The sequence below is a fragment of the Puma concolor genome, chromosome A1, assembly GCF_028749965.1.
Source record: "Puma concolor isolate L17-30 chromosome A1, mPumCon1.1.hap2, whole genome shotgun sequence".
NCBI classification, from domain to species: Eukaryota; Metazoa; Chordata; class Mammalia; order Carnivora; family Felidae; genus Puma; species Puma concolor.
Window position 1 is genome coordinate 107571368 of NC_141667.1, and position 19222 is coordinate 107590589.

General features: G+C 36.1%; 1 protein-coding gene across 9 annotated transcripts in view; it reads right to left on the reverse strand.

Annotated features, from left to right (window-relative positions):
• ERBIN (erbb2 interacting protein) overlaps positions 1–19222 on the reverse strand; it is a 133021-nt gene that overhangs the window by 60362 nt on the left and 53437 nt on the right. For 8 of the 9 annotated variants that reach the window (XM_086699865.1, XM_086699857.1, XM_086699860.1 and 5 more), the window contains exons 5-7: positions 5506–5584; positions 3850–3939; positions 1759–1815 (exon numbers count right to left, since the gene is read on the reverse strand). In XM_086699865.1, coding sequence (XP_086555991.1) covers positions 1759–1815; positions 3850–3939; positions 5506–5584 — 226 coding nt within the window. Of the gene's footprint in view, positions 1–1758; positions 1816–3849; positions 3940–5126; positions 5281–5505; positions 5585–19222 lie in introns of those variants that run through there. The other variant, XM_086699869.1, reaches the window with a different exon arrangement.

Genomic DNA, 19222 nt, shown 5'->3' on the forward strand with positions numbered 1-19222 from the left:
TATATTTTAAAATACATTAGAGCCCAATTTCAAGTTAAATAGGGCGATAAAATAATGAGTTAAAAGTATGATATCAGATAAACCATATTAATTGTAAGCTTAGCTAGTTGAGTAAACAATTTACATCTTTGTTTTCAAGTTTTATTTATTTTTGAGAGACAGAAAAAGGATGGAGGAGGGGCAGAGAGAGAGACGGACAGAGGATCCCAAGTGGGCCCCCCCTGCTGACAGCTGAGAGCCCAAAGCAGGACTCACAAGCCGTGAGATGATGATCTTAGCCGAAGTCAGACGCTTAACCGACTGAGCCACTCAGGAGCCCCTACATCTTTTTTTTTTTTTTTTAAGTAGGCTTCACGCCCAGCAGAGAGCCCAACATGGGGCTTGAACTCACATCCTGAGATCAAAAGTCAGATGCTTAATTGACTAAGCCACGCAGGTGCCCCAATTTACATCATATTTGAATCTTTTAGCAGTTAGGTTTTGAACTAATGAGTCATCAATGCCAGTATCCCATCTGTAAAATACTTAAACCTTTTTGAATTTAATATAGTTAATTTCCATTTTAATTTATACTCACAACCATCACTACAAGCTCCAATCATTCGTGCGCCGAACAATGACTCAGTTAATACATAATGTCTTCTAGGAATCAAAACGAGATATGCTCTTTGTCCTCAAAGACGTACATTCATGGGGGGAAGGTTACAAGTACATGTGCACGTGCATATTAGTTGGTCAGGTAAAATGGGAGTAAAATGTATATATAAAAAAAGAATTATGTGGTAAATTTCATAACAGATACAAATAAGATGCCAAAGAAGAGGTAACAATTAACTCTTGACAATTCAATCACAATAGAAGTCGGCAACATTTTCTATAAAGGATCAGAAAGTAAGTAATTTATGCTTTGTATACAGTCTCTGTCACAGCTACCTGACTCTAACATTAGAGAGCAAAAGAAGCCATAAGCAGTTCATAAATGAATGTGTTTCCAGTGAAACTTTACTGACAAAAATAAACAGTGGGCCAGATTTAACAAGACTGTATTTTGCCAATGCTTACACTGTAAGAATGTAGCAATGAATTCAGTGAGTTTTAAGGTACTCCTAAATGGACATAGACTACAGGGCACTTTGAGTCTGTAGATCTGTTTTAGTTTTATCTTATTTGCTCTTGGATGGCCATCTCTTCTGATGTTAGCTTACCAGTAGGGGGCCCTCCATCCCACTTCTAATTTACAATAGACTACAAAACCAGACAAATTCTTAGAAATTATAGTTACTCGACTTCACATGAAGACCCTATCGATCTCACTAACGAGTCCTATATATGAAAGCTCTAGTATATGAACTGGGACCTATATTGGGGACTCAGGTGGGCCTTATATACATATTATTTTCATATTTTAACACAAGACAGAGTTCCAGAAAGCTATGAAATCACTACAAAATACCAACAGCTGCAAAAGTTTTATATTCAACACGACTAATTAAAATATGACCACAAATTTCAGCCTTTTAAAATAATTTTCACTCATATTTTACGTATTACAAAGTTAACATTTCTCTAAGGATGTAAGAATTCAAAATTTTTGGGTGCCTGGCTGGCTCAGTTAGTAGGGCATGTGACTTCTGCTCTAGGGGGTTGTAAATTCAAGCCTCTCATCGGGTGTAGAGATTACTTAAAAATCTTCAAAAATAAAATCTTTAAGAATTACTTAAAAATTCTTATTTTAGAAAGGATAACACCTTTACTTACTTTGGCAACATTTTCAACTGGTTTTCTCTAAGTTCTAATATCTGGAGTTTAGTTAATCTGCAAAACAAAACAACAAATCAATAATCTATGACAAAGACAATGAATTTAATTATGATGTAATGTCACGCCCTACAGTTTCAAAGCAACCAATATTTATTGTGTAATTATAAAGTAAGAAAAGACGATTTCTGCTCCTCAGAATTAGTGGGGGAGGGGGAGAGTTAAACACTTCTACATACTTAAAGCACATAATGTACTTAAATATAAATCCTACAGCATTTTCTGTGAAAATGCCTTCCCAAATTATTAGCTGGTAGTAGATTAGAGAACAATAATTCATCTCCAGAGTCTGGCTCTGAGAGAAAAAAGAATAAAAGAATGTAAGGTGATATAAAAAAGGGGAAATCCTCTGGCTGTTCAGTGATGCACATTCCAATAAAATTAGAGGGAAAATGAGCAGATTAGGCAGTCCAGACATGCTAGCTAATACCACAATGTTAATCATATTACAAAACATAAATGTATCAAATCAACATATTTGTTTATATTTGTATACCTTAACACATTGTATACCTTTGTATACACTGCATGCCTTTGTATACCTTAACACATTTGTATACCTTAAACTTATACTATGTGTCAAAAATATTTTTTTAAAAAGTGGTCCAAAAGCCAGACACAGAAAAGGAATCTATCAAGCACACTAATTTTTATATATTTACATATATAATGTATACGCATATTACATATATACATACATATAGCTGTTTGTATATAAATATATGTAGCATGATAACATAGCTCCTACAAAACAGTCACTGGACCACAATGCCCAGAATTCATTTTTTCTTAATTGAAATATAGTTGACATATGACATTATTAGTTTCAGGTATACAACATAATGATGTGATATTTGTATATAGTGTGAAATGATCACCAAAGTAAGTATAGTTAACATCGATCACCATAGTTACAAATTTTTTTTTCTTATGATGAGAACTTCTGAGATCTATTCTCTTAGTAACTTCCAAATATGTAATTCAGTACTGTTAACTATAGCCACCATGCTGTACATATATACTCGTAATTTATTTATTTTATAACTGGTACTTTTTGACCACCTTTACCAATTTTGCCCACTCTCACCTAATGGCAACCACCAATCTGTTCTCTCTGCATCTAAGAAGCTCAACTTTTGTTTTGTTTTTTTTTAAGATTCCACACATAAGTGAGATCATACAGTACTGTCTTTATTTACAGACTAAAAGATAAAATTAACGTGCCACTGAACAGCACTTTCTCTAGTAATTAGTTTAAAAACAGTAATAATTCTGGGGCTCTTGGGTGGCTTGGCTGGTGAAGCATCCGACTCTGGATTTTGACTCAGGTCATGATCTCATGGTTCGTGAAATTGAGTCCTGCATCAGGCTCTGAGCTGACACCACGACAGCCTGCTTGGGATTCCCTCCCCCTCTCTCTCTGCCCTCCCATGCTCACATGTTCTCTCTTTCAATAAATAAATAGACATTAAAAAAATAAAAATAAAAACAGTAATAATTTGATACCTATTATTCATTCATTCACTGATTTGTCTTTTCATTAAGAAAAATTACTCAGACACTATAATGACAAGAAGAACTGCATGTTCAGATATTGGTAGAGGTGTGTAATAGGGTAGACCCCGGAAACACACTTTCTTTTCTCCAGAACTCTGAGTCCAATGGAGAAAACATATAAATCAATAATTCAGATCATTTTCAGATGTGATAAATGCTAAGAATAAAGCATTCTGTATCTCAAATATACAGAAATTACCCACATTTAAACCATTTTTGCATATTTTAAATAAATACCAATTCAAGTCTTACATTGCCTTTTCTTCTCAATATTCACTGCTTATAATTTACTTGGGAAAATAAATTCAAAGACAAAATAACAAGTTCTGAAAAAACTATAAAAACCACAATGCTTGAAAATAATTACAAAAGAAGAGCCTATGAAAGTGTAATTAATAGTATAACTGAAGCAACTTGTTTTGTAAACTTTGTAGGAGTTAACAAGAAAAGGTTTCAGAAGAAACTGTAATTTACCTGCCGAAATTAGCTGGCAAGAACTCAAGGAAAGCATCATTTAGATATAGCTGGGTTAGGTTTAACAGCTGAGAAAATCCATCAGGAAGCCTATATAAAATATATCAGAATTTAAGTTAAATTAATACACAGAATTTCAGTCTCTTACTGAATCTCTCTAAGAATGTGTCTACCCAGCACATGCTCTTAACAGATAACAGGCACCTTTTTACTTTTATGAGGGATCCTCAAACATTTCCCTTTTGTAATAATTTGTCTGTTTCAATGTTTATAATTTCATCTCTTTGTAAAAAGGAAATGAAACAGTATTTGTCTCAAGAAGATAAAATGTGCATTAAAAGATCAAGTCTGAATGAGCCAAAATACAGAGAAATGTATTTAGTACATAACTATGACATCAGCAGACACTACTGAAATCTGCCTTATCTAACATCAGTCCAAAGGATTAGATAAGGAATTCCAAACCTTGACAGTTTTGACTTTTGGGGCTGGATAATTCTTTGTAGTGGGGAGGCTGTCTTCTGCACTGTAGTATGTTTAGCAGCAACCCTGGCCTTCAGCCATTAGAAGCCAGGAGCACCACCTACCCCCCACATGTTGGAAAAACCAAAATTGTCTCCAGAATTTGCTAAATGATCCTTAGGGGCAAAATCATTCCCATTTGAGAACCACTAGTTGAGATTATTTTCAATTTCAACATCAGGCCCTTAAACAATCACAAAAAGACTGCATAATTTTATAATAAGCAAATGAAAAGAAATAATTTAAAAAAGCTAAATAAAATCTTAAGGCCATCTGAGAATCTATGTATGTATTAACTTTACCTTTGTTTCCTCTGGTTTGCAAAACAAACTACAGATCTATAACTGGATGCTAGAGGAATATTTTCAGCTAAAGATGAAACATCATCTGTACATGTTTTTCCTGGATTTTAACAAGTACAAAATTCTCTTGCAGTGAGACATCCCAGAGTCTTTGACTGATCTTGTTTCTCTCCTACATCACACTCCTTCATCTACCACAGCAAATGAAGCATCACTGTTCAGAAAAACTCATTAAATACAGTACTGTAATACATGAAAGTTGGTTTTAGTGTTCGACTTAGCTATATTAAGCTATGCTCTATTCATATTTTGTTTCACCATTCCATTTTTGCAAAATTTAACAGTTTTGGTGTCAGGAAAGCGTTCTATTTATAGCCACTACCATCATAAAAGAATATTTATGACCTCTGGTATACGGTGTAACCAATCACATGGTTTTGTTGTTGTTTTTACCTTCTTGATCTTTCACTGTCTTTTATTATTTTCAAAAGTTTTAATGTGCTGCACAGCTGATTTGCAAGTGAAGATACTCTTACATTGTGCAAATATCACTGAACAAGGAGACCTGGATTCTAGCCTCGTTTCTGATACAAACTATCTGCGAGACCTGGAACAAAACACCTGCGTTATCTGTTTGGATGTCTAATTTACTTTTGTAAAATATGGGTTGAGAAAAAATACTTAAGAGGTTTCTTTTTAATCTAACATTAAAATTTTGTACAGATTTAAGGCTGATATCAATTAATCATTAAAATATAGAAAGCAATTTTCTACTACTATCTCAGAGATGTTTTATTCACAAAAGTAACTTATAACTCAACTGAGAACTTACTTGGAAATAGGGTTTACACTGGCCTCCACAATTGTCAAAACTTTACAATTTTTTATATTTTCTGGAAATTCCTGTATTCCTAGAAAATGAACAGATAATCAATAATCAAATTAAAAGGATCTTTTATAAAAGATAAAATAATAACATAAAATTACCATATACCTTGCAGATTCAAAATTTACCAACTAAGTAGGATCTAGATAAATTGACACCAACATCAATCTAACAGAACTACCTCTACAACGATTTCTCTCTTTTCTCTTCATCTTTTTTCATGTGCCTCTTTATAACTGTCAATTACTAATTTTACCTGCCTTTTTTTCCTTAAGTTCTTCTGAAAATTAGTTAATACCTTCTCTATTTGATGATGTGAAGGATACAAAATGCAGAACACTTAGCAATCTACCCATTTTTCTGCTGTACAAAGATGAATTACTTCTTTTAATGCTGGGCTCCAAATTAAGGTGGCCCCTAACATATGTATATATGTAAGGACAAAACTGAAAACAAAGCTGAAGATAGAAGAGGTTAAAAAAGAAAAAAATCTATGTTTGATATGACAGCAGATATGCCAGAAGGCAGCTGCTGAGCAAAATTTCTGTAAAATACCATACAAATGTGACAAGCCAAATTACAGTAAGCTTTCTAAGCACTTACTCTTATTTTCACAAACTATCTCTGCAAAAATATATTAATAATTTGTGAATAACCCACAAACTTTAAGTAGCAATGTTGTAATCCAAACTAAAAGAATGTGAAATCTTTTTCAAATATTCCAAAAACTCTGTTTGTAAGATTCATTCCTGTAATGACACAGTATGATTATTCCACATGGTTGACACTAAAAGATCATTTAAACTTCCTTCAACTTCATCACTGTATCATTCTTTTTTTAAAAAATTTTTTAATGTTTATTTGTTTTGGAGAGAGAGACAGAGTGCGAGCAGGGTAGGAACACAGAGAAAAGGAGGCACAGAATCCGAAGCAAGCTGCAGGCTCTGAGCTGGCAACACAGAGACTGACACAGGGCTCGAACCCATGAACTGTGAGATCGTGACCGGAGCCAAAGTCAGATGCTTAACCAACTGAGCCACCCACACATCCTCGTCACTATATCATTCTAAGTAAGCAAGTTTACCACTGTGCCAAACACAGGATTTCAGGTGATGAAATATGAATGGCACAAAAACACCAACTGGCAAATAGTGCAGTACTAACTGTCCAGTCAAAATTCATATAATATTAGTGGGTAAAATATTGATGAAAAATTGGATATTAATATAGTCTCAAAGTTTCTCCAAAAAAGATACTTACTAATCATAAAAGGAATAGAGCAATTATAGTGAAGAAATCTCACAGGCACCGTCCTAAACTGCTTCAAAGTTAGCATCACTAGTTACCAGCATCATCATGTAGCACCTAATCTAAGATGCACTGAGAAGATGCAATATCATTACTCTCATATTCTTGCCAAAAATATGTAACATGAAGTTAATCATAAGCAAACATCAAACAAATCCAAATTTAGGGAATTTCCACTGTGGAACTGGCAACTAACTTTAAAACTATCAAGGTCAAAAAAGACAAAAGAAGATTGAGAGCTACTCAGGTAAGAGACCCAAGAGTACAACAGGGAGACTGTATCAATGTCAGTATCTATCTTGTTCTAGAATATTACAAAAAGTTACCATTGGGGAAACTAGGTAACAAGTACATAGGATTACTCTATAATTCTTAGAACTGTACATGCATTTACAATTATCTCAATAAAAATTTCAATTAAAGAAATCTGGGCTCAATGATTCCTACGGGAAGGTTTTAGTACCATTGTTTTTATTACAAATTCAATTTCTCTAACAGTCAAAATAATTCATTTTCTCAATTTCAGTTTTAGGAACTTTTGCTGAAATTTATAGAGTTCATGTAAATCTCCAAATCAGCAAATATAAGCAATGATGGATATATTATGATATTAAGGAATTACTGTTAGCTGGGTTTAAGTATGGCAATAGAGTGATTTCATCTTGACACACTTATGTATGAAAAAGGTTATCCACGATTTGCTTTCAAACAATCAGAGATGGCAAAATAGGAGGTATGGATGGAGGGAGAGTAGGAGGTATTTAAGATACTGATAATGCTGAAATTGATAGGTATACAGGCTTATTCTATTATTCTACTTTTGTGAATGCTTGAAATGTTTCACTATAAAAGATTACGACTGCTCAGTTACTAAAAACAGACTCAGACACAAAAGGACTTCAAAACAGTTACTATTCTTAAAGGGGGAAAAATGGAACATTATCTATTTTTTATTTTTAATCTTTATTTATTTTTGAGAGAGAGAGAGACAGAGAGTGAGTGGTGGAGGGGCAGAGAGACAGAGAGGGAGACACAGAATCAGAAGCTGGCTCCAGGCCCCAAGCTGTCAGCACGGAGCCCGACGTGGTGGGGCTTGAACTCGTGAACTGCGAGATCATGACCTGAACTAAAGTCAGACGCTTAACCAACCGAACCACGCAGGGGCCCCAAAATGGTACATTTAAGAAATAAACAGAAACTTCACAAATGAAAAATAAACTATCTAAATGAAAAATCCACAGGACAGGATTAAAAGAAGATTACACAGGGCGCCTGGTTGGCTCAATTAAGCAGTTAAGCATCTGACTTCAGCTCAGGTCACGATCTCGAGGTTTGTTGGTTCGAGCCCCATGTTGGGCTCTGTGCTCATAACTCGGAGCCCAGAGCCTGCTTCAGATTCTTCTGTCCCCCATCTCCCACCCTCCCTCTCACGCTCTCTCAAAAATAAACATATTTTAAAAAAGAAAAAAAGACTAGACACTGTAGGAGAAAATTTCAGTGAGCCAGAAGTCATGGCAACAAAAATTAGCCAATCTGAAACACGGGAGAAAAAAAAGAATGAAAAAAAAAAAATCAACAAAACTGAGAATACACAGACAATTTCAAACAGGCTAACATGTATTTATCTATCTTTAGAAGTTTATTTACCAGCCTACCACTAAAAATACATGCTCTTTTTTTTCTGTTTTTAATATATTGTCAAATTGGCTAATGTAAAGTGAGCTCTTGGGTTTTGAAGGGACAATCTTTTCTTTCTCTTTCTTTACTACTTGAATTGGACATGGCAGTTATCAATGTCACCAGATACTTCCAAACTCCTCTCCAGGGTGGCAATGCCAAGTTTCATACCACAGCATCTATACATATTCTATTTTTGTTTTAAAGTTCATTAACTTATTTTTGAGAGAGAGAGAGAGAGAGAGAGAACACCTGTGCAAGCACAAGAGGGGAGCGGCAGAGAGAAAGAGAGGAAGAGAGAGAAGAACCCAAGCAGGCTCCATCCTACCATCGTGGAGCCTGAAGCGGGGCTCAAACTCACAAACTGCAAGATGATGACCCGAGCCAAAATCAAAAGAGTTGGGTGCTTACCAAATAAGCCACCCAGGTGCCCCTATTTATACATATTCTTGTTGACATCCACTATTATCTTTAAATGCCAATGTAAGGGGTTGAACCTCACCAGCAATAATATAAATTTAAATTTAAATTAAAGCTAGGTATGTTCTTGATATTTTCTAGTGATACTGAATATACTTTCTAGGTATTTTTTTTTTTTAATTTTTTTTCAACATTTTTTATTTATTTTTGGGACAGAGAGAGACAGAGCATGAACGGGGGAGGGGCAGAGAGAGGGAGACACAGAATCGGAAACAGGCTCCAGGCTCCGAGCCATCAGCCCAGAGCCTGACGCGGGGCTTGAACTCACGAACCGCGAGATCGTGACCTGGCTGAAGTCGGACGCTTAACCGACTGCGCCACCCAGGCGCCCCTGGTATTTTCTAATGATGCCCAATACCTTTTCATGTGTTTAGTGATCATTTTTTCTTTCTTCTTGAACACCTTGTCTACTACACATTTTTCTACTGGATTATATTTTCATTATTGACTGTAACCATTCTTTAGAAATATTAGTACAGCAAGTTTTTCTCACACATTGTCATGTGTTTTTATTTACCTATTTTGTCATATTGAAATTTCATTCCCTTACTACTATGCTTCTTATATCTTGAACAAGTTATCTTTTCTATCTCGAAGTCATAAAAATACTCTCCTACATTTTCTGTTAATCTTAACTTGTTTCTTGTACTATTAGCCTTAATTCGTTTTGCAATTTATTTTAGCACATACTATGAAGAATACCTTTATTTGTTCTATTTCTCATATAAAAACATTGTTCCAGATGCACCTGGGTGGCTCAGTCATTTGAGCAACAGACTTTGGCTTGTGTCACGATTTCGTGGTTCTTGACTTGGAGCCCTGCATTGGGCTCACTGCTGGCAGCAAGGAGCTGGCTTCGGATGCTGAGTCCCCATCCCCCACTCACTCTCTCAAAAATAAACAAACATTCAAAACAAAACAAAACATTGTTCTAATGCTTACAAAATAGTTGTTTTCCTTATTCCATTGATTTCTAGAGGCACCTCTGTCATATTCCAAATTCTCTCATGGTTATGTTTCTAGACAATCTTCTTTTAGATCCTTCTACTGATCTATTCCATAGTTTTATGCTTTTCTTCCATTTAGATTGTACAGCCCATCTTCTGTAAAGTTCATTTCTAGATATGTGTGATAGATTGATTGCATTGATGGATTTTGCTCCCTATCTCACTCTCTACAATGTGGTGTTTCAACTTTTTCCATCAAAATATTAAGTATAATTTCCCTATTCCTGATTCTGGGCTCAGCCATGTGTTCATAAAACATTAACAGAGTGGATGAAATCAAGGGTTTAAATAAGTTCTGGATAATTTCCACTACCTCTCAGACTCATCTTATTGCTCTGTGAGAACACGGCTGGGATCACTTGGGCTAGCCTGATGGAGGATGAGATCTATGGCAGAGTGATTCCTGTCATCCCAGCATAGGATTTCCAGCATTGCAATGTAAATGGTCCATTTTTTTTTTAATACTTTTGTTATGTATGCATGTACGTTACATATGTAGGCTTCATGCCCAGCATGGAGCCCAATGTGGGGCTTGAACTCATAACCCCAAGATGAAGACCTGAGCCAAGATCAAGAGTTGGATACTTAACCAACTGAGCCACCCAGGTGCCCCAAACAGTCTTTATCTAGTTTTGTTATCAAAGTATATTTTACCCTTATAGAGTTGTTTACTTTCCCCCATTACCCTAATCTACATGATAGTTTTTTATAAATAAGTGATTATCCAAATTCCATGAAGGTTTAGTCAAACTTGCTCTTAAAAGTAGGCTTGGTGGTTTTTCTGACTACCCAATTTAATACTGTATTCACTGGTCTTTTCAAGTTTTCTGCTTCTTGAGTTGATTCTGGAAATTTATTTTTCATTTCATCTAAGTTTTAAAATTTAGTGGCTTTATACATTCACTCTTTTTCTTTTGAGTGAAGTTACTTTTTAATAAAATGGTAGCAATAGGAATGTGAGAGATGTTGCTTTTGGAGGTAATGGGGGACAAGAATTTTCTTAATGGTTAAATAAAAACTTAACCCTATTTGAAGTCACAAATTGGAAATACTGATCTACAAAGCATCCCTTTTACCTAGAAATTTAACACCTCAATTATACATTTTAGTGTATGTATACAATGAATTAATAGTATCTGTGTTTCTTCTGTTACTGCTAAGAGGTTTTATTCACGTTGCTTAGATTTTCTCTTCAAAGCACTTATAACTATTTAGTATATTTTACCTTTTTGCACAACAAACATTTGTTAAATCTGACTTACTACCCATAACATCCCTATTTTTTTACACTAATTTTCTTCCTTCTTTTCTCTCATTCATTTACATACAAAATATGTAAGGAGTACCTGGGTGGTTCAGAGAGTTGGGCGTCCAACTACTGAATTTTGGCTCAGGTTGATTTTGGCTCAGGTCCTGATCTCACAGTCCTGACATTGAGCCCCGAGTCTGGGCTCTGTACTGAGAATCTTTCTGTCCCTCTCCCTCTGCACCTCCTGGCTTGAGCTCACTCTCTCTCTCTCTCTCAAGCAACAACAACAACAAAATATTTAAGGTTACTGAATCATGTTCTTTAGGAGTTAAATTCTTATCAGTCCTTTAAATAATGTGAGACAAATAATTTGTCTCAAGTGGTAATTCTGTTGAGGACACATTAAAAACACTTTAATAGATTAAAACAGTACCCCTTTGCTAAAATGACTTTATACTTTAAAAAACTTGGGGGTGCCTGGGTGGCTCAGTTGGTTAAGCGTCTGACTTTGGCTCAGGTCATGATCTCGTGGTTCTGTGCTAAAGTCAGCACAGAGTCCACTTCGGATCGTCAGTCTCCCTCTCTCTCTGCCCCTTCCCAACTTGCAGTGCTAGCTCTTGCTCTTGCTCTCAAAAATAAACAAACATTAAAAAAAAAATTGACTATATGCTAACTAACTTGGATGTAAATTTAAAAAATAATATAAAAAATAAAATTTTCAAAAAAAAAATTGTATGGGGGTGGCAGCAGGGTTTCCAAGGTAGATGCGGTGCTCAGGGGCCAGAAGTGTGAGACACAGAAGAAAAGGGCAAAAAAGACAAAGGGTTTGGAATATTAGGAAAAAGGTGCAATGAACATCTGTTAAAACAATTCACTCCATAAACATACATTTCATTTCTCTTCTGTAAACACCAAGGAATGCAATTACTGAGTTAATTACATGGCTCTTGATGTGGTGAATTATACGAATTCATTTTCAAATACTAAAGTAACTTTGAGTATGGGCAGAGCATCCCACTTGGGGGATACTTTTTTTTATTATTCTTATCAAATACTTATTTTTAAAATAAAACATTCCACATTTAGAGGAGTGGCAGGGGAAGGGCATTCCACAGTTTTCATTAGCACCCACTTCATTTGAAAACGTAGCTAAATATCTCATTTCTTTGGCCTTTTTAAGTCCTTAAAGTGTCATGAAACTGTCTATATAAAAGATATTATCCAAGAGCTATAATATTTTTAGTACATGATCAACTCTACTAAGGAGAAAAAAGACCAATTAGTTTGGTATGTTTTACTGATCTAAACTTTTATGTGGAGAAAGAATAATTTCAAGAGTTCTATATTAGATTTCTATAATTTTAATATTTCATGGAAAAGTAATGTTTTTATCATCTTCCACAAATAAACATATATTTTATATTTTTAAAAATTTAAAGTACTTTATTCCATAGCTTGAGGTTTATAAAAAGTAACCAATCCTTATCTATGAAATTAGTAATTCTAAATCATCTTCAGCTTTCAGATACATAGTAATAATTTTTCCATAAACAATTACTTTTGAAATACTTTTGAATTACTTTTGAAATACTTTTCTACTTGTATAAATTGCTAGCACTGCATTTACTATGACTTCAATCCCTACAGGTTCCGAATCTGTATCTCTGGTACCCTGCCCTCTCTTTAACTTCAAAAAAGAATTTTCAAATGCCTTTTACATACTGCTTAGGTATCTCAAACAAAACATGGGCCACACTGAAATTACCTATACTTTGTATTATTCAGCAAATATGTACCAACTGCACACAGTGTAAGACACTATGCTAAAGACTGTAGATACCAAGACAAGGTCCCTTTTCTTGAGAAGCTAAAACTGAGCCAAAAAAAAAAAAAAAGTTTTCACCCCACCAGTTTATTTCCTTCCTCAGGAGTCTTCCTTCACAGGATCTTTTGCACCTTTCCTCTCTTCTTCTAGGTCTCTTAATGTTGGGTTACCTCCCAGGGCTCATTCTTTGGGTTTCTTGTCTTTCACACACAAGGCCTTGGCTACTATTTCTAATCTCCAGCTGTATATACCATCTCTGTGCTGACAACTCCCATATATGAAGAGCTAGCACAGTTCCCTCTTGACTGAGAACTCCTGACCCCTGTGAATAACTAGGTATCTTATTTCAAATAAAACGTGTCCAAAAATGACCTGATTTTTTCCACTAAAAACTGCAACTCCCACAGATGACCCCTTTTTGACTGTCAGCACCTCTATCCTTCCACTTGCATAGATCAATACTACTGAGGTCATCTTTACCTCTTATCTTGGGTTCCACATGCAACCCATCTTAAAATCTTGTCGACTCAACCTTCAAGACATCTAGAGTCTGTCCACATTTCACTGCTTCTATCACTATCATCAGAGATAACATCCCAACTGGTTACTTTTCACCCTTGTACCCACAATGTTTCTACACATGACCAGCATAAATCTTTAAAATACAAATCAGATCATGCTCTGATTGATCTGCTCAAAGCTTTCCAAATGATTCCATATCACTGAGAGTAAATGTCAAAGAACATACTATTACCTACAAGGCTCTCACTCTCTGACCACTACTCTTCTCGCTCTCCCATCTTGCTTACTATCTTTTAGTTACCCTGGCCTTCTGTTTCCCATACATATTATGGACACTTGCACCTTACAAACTTTACACTGGCTATTCTCTTTCTGGTACTTCTTACCTTAGATACCTACATGGCTAACTTCTCAAGTCCTTGCTCATGTCACTGTCTCAAGGAGGCCTACTCTCAAAGCTTATGTTAGCCAGTCTTCAAAGATGGCTCATTTTATCCTTAAAGTATGCAGAACCTGAATTTTATCATAAGTTACTTCTTAATTCTCTAACAATTTCAAATATCTGTTCCTTTTTCATTTCCAATTGAATACTGCTCCTTGTCATATACCCTTTTTATAAGAATTTGACTCTGTTGCTCAAACTTAGTAAATGCAAAACACTAGATTAGATGTTACAAAATGTGGCTGTCCTCTTTATCTTACTATTGCTTCGTTACAGAAGAACTCTTTCTCTACTGCTGGGACAGAGCATATACCTCCTGTCATCTAGGAGCTGGCCTGGTACTATGAGCTAGTCCTGTGTCTTACTATGAACCATCTACTTGGCATTCAAAGAGAGGTCTTGGTATTCTCTTGTTAAACTAAGTAATTTCAAAGAGTATCAACATCAGACCAGGCCACTCTATGACCATGAAAGATCAAGACAACAGCAAATTTGTACAGTTAACCTTCAAACAACATGGGTTTGAATGGTGCAGGTCCACTTATACAAGGATGTTTCTTACAGTACTGTAAATGTGTTTTCTCTTATGACTTTCTTAATAACATTTTTCCACTAACTTTATTGTAATAATACATTATATAAGACATATACAAAATATGTTGTATGTTATGTTTATTATACATACATAATATATGTTAGGGGTAAGGCTTCTTGTCAACAGTAGACTACTAGCATAGTTAAGTTTGAGGGGAACCAAAAGTTATACACAGATTTTCAACAGTGTACAGGGTTGGTGCTCCTAACTCCTACATCGTTCAAGGGTCAACCATCATCATGTCTGAACAAACACAATCAAATGTAATTACATCTGAATATGAACATCGTCCAAAACACAAAATATCAAACAACCCCTTCTCCCAACTGTTGAGTGACTGCTGTTTCTTTACCAATTACAATTTTAGCCTTGCTGTAATATGCCCTCCCTAACAGGTAAGATTTATTCTAATTCCCAATTATAGAGCTACCTCTACTTCTTGACAGCATTGTGTCCAGAGTAAAACCTCATATTCTAAACCCTCCCCCAAATCACCAAACAAAAGCTCAAATCCTGTAATAAGTCTTTATTTTTAATACCTTGAGACACCGCTTAGATTCCCACAGTATGGGTTTTTACTCACTGCATCAAGTAATAAACCCAAACTGTTCAACCACAGGTGAGTTTCTGGTGATCTCTGCTGAAAGAGCATCAATATTCCAATGTCCTAATTACAGAATATAAGTTAATAGTGGCTCCTTAATGTCACTGCACTTGAAATGCTATGGTAATAAATAGCACAGAATATAATAGGGAGTTCCATTCAAAACAGTCAAAACCAGGAACTGCAAACTCAAATAATTATACCGATCAAGGGATAATAGATGTATGATTTGACAAGGTATATAACATGAGTGATAAGGCCCATGGTAAGGCACAGTGAGTGCACCCCCAGTTACAGTCTACATCATTAACATACTTGGCAATGACAAGCGATCACTGGTCTAAATATTTTTAAGTTCCAGGTTAGTTTAACACATGGTTTTTCTTCTTTTTTTTATCTTAAAATGACTTCCCAAGACATCTGTAATTTTCCTCATCATCAATTTAACTTCTCTGAACTTAAAGTGAAGAGCCTTTGCCAGCAGTTGGTCCCCAATCATATTTTCTCAGGTTCATGAACTGCTTTCTGTTTTCACCATGAACTTTCAATTCATTCTTCCTGGGCTTTTGGACTCAATTAAAAAGAAAGGCCTTATTTAACCTCTCTAGCATTCCCGTATCAGAAAGATCTGAACTACTCTTTCTGGTTTCTCTGGTTTTCTTACAATTTTCTGGCTTTCTATTCCATGTGCTCAAACAGATGAATTAACAAGTAGGCAGTCTTCATTTCTTTTATCTCCCCTTCCCAACCAGCATCCCCAATCAATTACTCTGGCAGAATATTTTAATCATCATCACCATTAGTCTTCTCAAGAAGGAAAGGCCATTTGAACACAAGAGATAAGAACTTCTCGAACACTAGTTGCTGTTTGCAATGACTTGGGATAGCAGCTTGGTGAGCTTTTTCTTTCTTTAAAAAGCTAACAATAAACCAAAACTTTAGTCATAAAAGGAAGATTCATAAAGTCATATGACTTTACTCATAAAAAGAACACTCACAAGATGATGGAATTGTATAAAACAGGTTTTCAATATAAGCAGCAAGAAACGGCTGAAAAAAAGAAAGGGGGGGTGCCTGGGTGGCTCACTTGGTTGAACATCCAATTTCAGCTTAGGTCATGATCTAGCAGTTTGTGGGATCAGGCCCCGTGTCAGGCTCTGCACTGACAGCGTGAAGCCTGCATGGGATTCTCTCTTGTTCTCTCTGCCCCTCCCTGTTTCTCTCAAAATAAATAAATAAACATTAAAAGAGAGAGAGAGAGAGAGAGAGAAAGACTACAGTCCAATGGGTTGCCATAACTCAAACACATTACTTTTTTAAAAAAAAATTTTTTTTTTCAACATTTATTTATTTTTGGGACAGAGACAGAGCATGAACAGGGGAGGGGCAGAGAGAGAGGGAGACACAGAATCGGAAACAGGCTCCAGGCTCTGAGCCATCAGCCCAGAGCCTGACGCGGGGCTCGAACTCACGGACCGCGAGATCGTGACCTGGCTGAAGTCGGACGCTTAACCGACTGCGCCACCCAGGCACCCCAACAAACACATTACTTTTAAAAGTTGCACAAAAGTCTAAAACACTGATTTAAGGGGCACCTGGGTGGCTCAGTCCATTAAGTGTCCAACTTTGGCTCATGTCATGATCCCACGGTTTGTGAGTTTGAGCCCTGTGTTGGGCTCTGTGCTGATAGCTCAGAGCTTGGAGCTTCTTCAGATTCTGTGTCTCCCTCTCTTCCTGACCCTCCCCCACTCATGATCTGTCTCTCTCTCTCAAAAATAAATAATAAAAAAACATTTTAAAATAACATAAAATAAAATAGGATTAAATTAAATTATATTAAGTTAAATTAAATATTGATTTGGGGCGCCTGGGTGGCTCAGTTGGTTAAGCAGCCGACTTCGGCTCAGGTCATGATCTCACGGTCCGTGGGTTCGAGCCCCACATCGGGCTCTGTGCTGACAGCTCAGAGCCTGGAGCCTGTTTCAGATTCTGTGTCTCCCTCTCTCTGACCCTCCCCCGTTCATGCTCTGTCTCTCTCTGTCTCAAAAATAAATAAATGTTAAAAAAAAAAATTTTTTTTTAAATTAAATATTGATTTAAGGACTCTGCACGACCATAATCACACCATTCTCAATTCAGAGTAATAAACCTGCGGTTAATGCATTTTCGGGAGGTATATGTTCATTATTGAGCCAAGTAATATTTTCTTTTTTTTTTAAATTTTTTTAACATTTATTTAATTTTGAGTGAGAGAGCAGGGGAGGGGCAGAGAGACAGGGAGACACAGAATCCAAGCAGGTTCAGGCTCTGTGCTGATAGCTCAGCACGTGGGGCTTGAGCCCAGAGACCACATGAGCATGATCTGAGCCTAAGCCGGAAGCTTAACCAACTGAGTCACACAGGTGCCCCAAACCAACTATATTTTCATACCATGATTGTGGCATCAATTTACCAGCCTTTCCCAGGTGCATACAATTGTATTAGTAATAGTCAGGTCTCTTTCCTTATACCTTAACATCTCCCATTTAAAAAGATCAAAAAGTAGAAAACATAGCCCTTTAGGATGGAGGTTACATTTAATGACATCTACTGTCACAATTCTAGAATACTATGGAGCTGACTTAACTATCAGCATATGGAGAGCTACAAAGGCAATGGATTAAGTTCATTTACTTTGAAATTTATCAGGCAATACTTGTCATTCTACTAAGCACCAGGAATTGAAACTAATTTCAAACTGCCCTTAAAGAGAAGTTTCAAGCTGAGGAAATCTATTTAACCTAAATATAACCATGATGGGAAAAGTCACACAAATTAAAAACCAACTGACCTAAACTCTTCAAAATGGCAACGTCATGAAAAACACAAAAAGATGGGCAAACTATTCCTGATTTTAAAAGATCAAAGAGGGGCGCCTGGGTGGCGCAGTCGGTTAAGCGTCCGACTTCAGCCAGGTCACGATCTCGCGGTCCGTGAGTTCGAGCCCCGCGTCGGGCTCTGGGCTGATGGCTCAGAGCCTGGAGCCTGTTTCCGATTCTGTGTCTCCCTCTCTCTCTGCCCCTCCCCCGTTCATGCTCTGTCTCTCTCTGTCCCAAAAATAAATAAACGTTGGAAAAAAAAAAAAAAGATCAAAGAGACACAACTGAACGCTACGTGATCTTTAACTTTGGAGGTGGGGGAGGAAATAGCTAAAAGGGGCATTTTTAGGCAAGAGGAAAATGTAATGTCAAATTTCTTGCAAGTGATAATGATATTATGGTTGTATGTAAGGATTTCCAAGTTCTTGAGAAATGCTACTTCCAGTATTTAATGGTAAAGTTCATGTCTGCAACCTAAAATGTTAAGTTTACTAAAAAGAAATTTTATGTAAGCAACAATATATCTTTTCCTTGAACATTAAATTCAAAAATTCGTATTTTTAAAAAAGAAAGAAAGCAAATATGGCAAAATGCTAATGGTGGGTGAAACCATGAGCGTTCTGTCAATTCTTACATAGACTTTTATTTTGACTACGAAATTTTTGAAATAAATTGAAGAACAACAGGATATAAATGAATCCAATCTAAAGGAAAAATTCTAAATTTTTATCTAGAACAGATTTTTTCGTGGCACCTGGGTGGCTCAGCCAGTTGAGTGTCCGACTTCGGCTCAGGTCATGATCTCACAGCTCGTGAGTTTGAGGCCTGCGTCGGGCTCTGTGCTGACAGCTCAGAGCCTGGAGCCTGCTTTGGATTCTTTGTCTCCCTCTCTCTCTGCCCCTAACCCACTCACATCCTGTCTCTGTCTCTCTCAAAAATAAATAAACATTTAAAAAAAAAAATTTTTTTTTAAACACAGATTTTTTTTCATATAACAGAAAAATTTAACCATAAAGTTAAATGATTCAATAACAATCTTAAAAATTAAAACTTTTTTATGTGGATCATGAGAAACTTAACAGAAACCCATGGGGGA